The 3,537-nt window shown below is 31.7% G+C and overlaps 1 protein-coding gene across 1 annotated transcript; it reads right to left on the minus strand.

The window, feature by feature from the left end:
* Window positions 1-421: 421 nt before the first annotated feature.
* On the minus strand, window positions 422-2,447 carry LOC149513813 (WAT1-related protein At1g25270-like). Its single transcript, XM_089748116.1, has 8 exons — window positions 2,269-2,447; window positions 2,103-2,165; window positions 1,899-2,015; window positions 1,583-1,826; window positions 1,339-1,494; window positions 927-1,078; window positions 614-834; window positions 422-561 (listed from the first exon to the last, which is right to left on the minus strand). Exons 1-8 carry the CDS (start codon window positions 2,445-2,447, stop codon window positions 422-424), a joined length of 1,272 nt encoding a protein of 423 aa, XP_089604242.1.
* Window positions 2,448-3,537: the final 1,090 nt, after the last annotated feature.

Genomic DNA, 3,537 nt, shown 5'->3' on the forward strand with positions numbered 1-3,537 from the left:
AAAGAAAAATCAAGCATATTCAATATAATGTGCTTGTTATTAGGCATGAGTTCATAATCAAATTTTAAAGTGATAACAATAATTAATAATTTAACTCTTTTTTTTTGTTATGATTAATAAATGTATAGTAATATATGTATTGTTATAATATATAAATCTATAGATCTATCATTAGATACAACTTAAGGAGTCACCACTAATCTTTTTCTATTTAAGTGTAATTGACTACCTAACTATATGCTTCAAATGTTCAATAGCTTTTCTAGAAGCCGAATGCTTCAAATGTTCATTATTTGTTGGCCTGAAATCAAACTCTTAGCTATAAGCTTCAAACGCTCAATAGCTATTCTAGAAGCCATTTCATAACCCTCTGCAATCTGGATGGGATGAATCCCACGTTCTAATAGCCACTCTACCTGCTTTAAAAGTATCCAGCCATGACAACAACACCAATCGTCCCATCACCAATTTCATAATCTGGACTTCTAGATAGTTCAACCATCAATTTGGCAATTTGATTGTCAACACCGATTTGCTCCAATATCGTCGCTCCATCATTTGCTGACAACATCCAAAAAACAAGTCAGGAAACTTTGAACACGATCTTCTTCACTTAACTGTATCTCAACGCGCTCAAGATCAGGATGATCTCTTCTTAATTGTGTCTCAACACTCTCGATATCAGGATCAACACTCTCGATATAAGGATTATCTCTCCTTGATTGTACCTGAACAGTCTGGATTGCAAGATCATCTCTTCTCGACTGTGTCTCAGCACTCTTCCCCCACAACATGGCATATGTTCCAATAATAATTAGTAATCCACCTATAACGCTGTTAATTTTGAACAAAAAAACACCCCAAAATTAGTGGAATATATGATAATGTTATTTGATCAAAAAAGTTGAAAGAAAGTTATTAGATACCTCCCTAGGTGAATCTCCTCGTGTAGTAAAGTAGGGCACATGAGTGTTGTAAAGATGAGGGCTAAATGAGAAGTCGCGGAGACAAAAACTGGTCCTTGTTTTCGTGCGCACCATGTTGCAAGCATTACTGACAATCCAGATGCAAGGATGCCCTATCCATTTTATTAAATGAAAGAATAAATTTAGCGGTAAAAAAATATCATTTACTTTTAACTTCTAAAACTTGTTTGTAAACTAAAGCTTAGTATTTCTATCTCTTTTTGTTTTCTCCTCCTAACCCTATCACTGTAGCTAAAAGTTTTTTCTTATTTCAAATATAAGATATAAAAGCATATTAAGAAATGTAATAGATAATTTTATATATCTACAAAATTAAGAAAAAAAAAACAAAATAAAATTAGTAAGTAATTACCGAGTAAGTTAGGGCGCTAGCATCCTGCGCCAAGTACCAAGCAGACCAATCCCTCTGTATAGAGATAGCATATATAGTGGAGAGTACAGTGCTACTACTACACATAAACAATAAAGAAGAGAAAACTGGGTAGGAGTATGTCCTGCTCATCATCGTCTAGTTAAAACAAAGGAAAAAAACTAATTGTTAATAATTTATATTTTATTTTAATATAGTTTATATTAAAATTCAAATATATGCATACCAATATGGTAAGAAAGATCGCAAAACAAACACAACTGCTGAAAGCTAACATGATCCCATATACTGGCCTTTGCACTTGGGTTAAAGCTGCTATCCCATGATGCTGTAATAAATCCACAGAAGTGGACCATAGATGGATGTTTGGTCCACTGTAGAAGCTAATAATCATGGCACCTGTGATGCTAATGACGGTGCCAATCAACTTAAACTTACCAGGCCAAGTGGCTAAAGTGAAAGTCTCCATCCTAAGAAAACAAGTAAATATCCTTAGATCCAAACTTTGTTTTTTTTTTTTTTTTTTTCAAAATTTCCAATACCTGAAAACGATTGCCAGCATGTAAGTGACGGCAAGAGATAGATTTGAAATTGCTGCCAAGTATGTCACAGAAGCAAAAGCAAAGCTGGCTGCAAATATATTCTGCCCTAGTGCTCCCCTTGATTCCACGAAACAAAATTTAAATTAATCAATAGATAATTAGGTTTTAAATAGAAAATTAAATTTTAAAAAATAAAGTGCATACCCAAAAACTCCAGCTAAGATGCCTAAACCAGCTATCCTCCATGTCAATGCAGGCCTTGTACTCCTGCAAAAAAAAAACTTTTTTTAAATTTATACGCAAATTATGAATCAATATATTATTTATTTCACATTTAAAAAACATATAAATTTAGTTTTTAAAAACGTACCTGTCAACTATCAATGCAAAGGGGAGTATACATATTGTGGCGACGATGAATTGATATACCACCAAAATTCGTAAACTAAAACCGACGTTATAAGACACTTTGTATAAGATATTAACCCTAGCGCCAATGACTTGTATTAACATCATGCCAAGGATCCAGAAAAACAACCTTGTGTTCATGGTGCTGGAACTAATCATAACAACGTTAGTCTTAAATTGCAAAAAATAATATATTATATTTTTTAGGATCATGCAGTAGACATTATGCCCGAAAAAGTTATTATATTTTTAGAAAAATATCATCACCTAAACATTATTACAGAATCACTATTTAGATTTCTCTAAAATATCTTTATTAAATCCTTATTATATGCATGAACTATCTACCATGAATTTAAATATGAGATATTAAATTAAAATAAGAATGAGAATCCAAACAATAAAAGAATTAACAATACATAAAATTAAACTTATAATTGAATTTAAACAATCATAAATAAATTATAAAATATAATTAAAATCAAACACACATAAAAATAAATAAACTTTATTAAAAACATATTTTATATTTTATATTTTATATTTTAAAAATTTACTTATCACAATATTCTAAATAAAGAAAGTTACTACTTTATTTTTATTATTATATTCATATCAAGATTAAAAGAAATATATGAGATCCATTACTATGGTCCCACTTCATCCCTTTTTACTGCCTAAATGGTGTTAGTATTCCATTTTAAACCAATCCATTAAAAATGCAAAGAAGAAATAAAGAAAGCCACAATGGTCCCCTCGCCATGGCCTTTGTTTCTTCTTCATATGTGGCTTTCTTTTTTTGACACTATTTCTTTATAATGAAAGAACACAAGCAACCTACATGCAGCAAGCAACGCCTCATACAATGACTACAAACCGAGAAGAGAAAACAGTGACACCATCAAGGTCTCCCAAGTACACCCATTACCACCCTACCTTCCTCGAGACACTACCTACATATGACATCTTTTCTATTTCATTTAAAAAAAAAAAACCAATCAATATGAAACAGTGAAGAGACACTCAGCTTTGATAACAAGGACAACAAGAACCGAAACTAGATGGCACAAACTAGTAAAACAAATCAAAATGGCGTAAGCTTTCCTACAAGTAGATGCATGGAAAATAAACCATAAGCAAGGGACATGTTGAAACTTTAAGTCTCTTTAAACACATAAGGCAGCAAACATATGAATGATGGAGCTTTAAGACATGCAGCTTGAAACTTCAT

This window comes from Durio zibethinus, chromosome 18, assembly GCF_047325235.1.
Source record: "Durio zibethinus cultivar Kanyao isolate XHJ-2024 chromosome 18, ASM4732523v1, whole genome shotgun sequence".
Classification (NCBI taxonomy): domain Eukaryota; kingdom Viridiplantae; phylum Streptophyta; class Magnoliopsida; order Malvales; family Malvaceae; genus Durio; species Durio zibethinus.

What these genes read in the sequence shown, in the direction of transcription:
- LOC149513813 (XM_089748116.1), bottom strand. Translation starts at nt 2,447, where the DNA reads ATGAACACAAGGTTGTTTTTCTGGATCCTTGGCATGATGTTAATACAA. An exon ending in TTTGCATTGATAGTTGACAG is followed by an intron (nt 2,166 to 2,268) that starts GTACGTTTTTAA and finishes TTTTTTTTGCAG; the next exon opens with GAGTACAAGGCCTGCATTGA. An exon ending in CTAGCGCCCTAACTTACTCG is followed by an intron (nt 1,079 to 1,338) that starts GTAATTACTTAC and finishes TAAAATGGATAG; the next exon opens with GGCATCCTTGCATCTGGATT.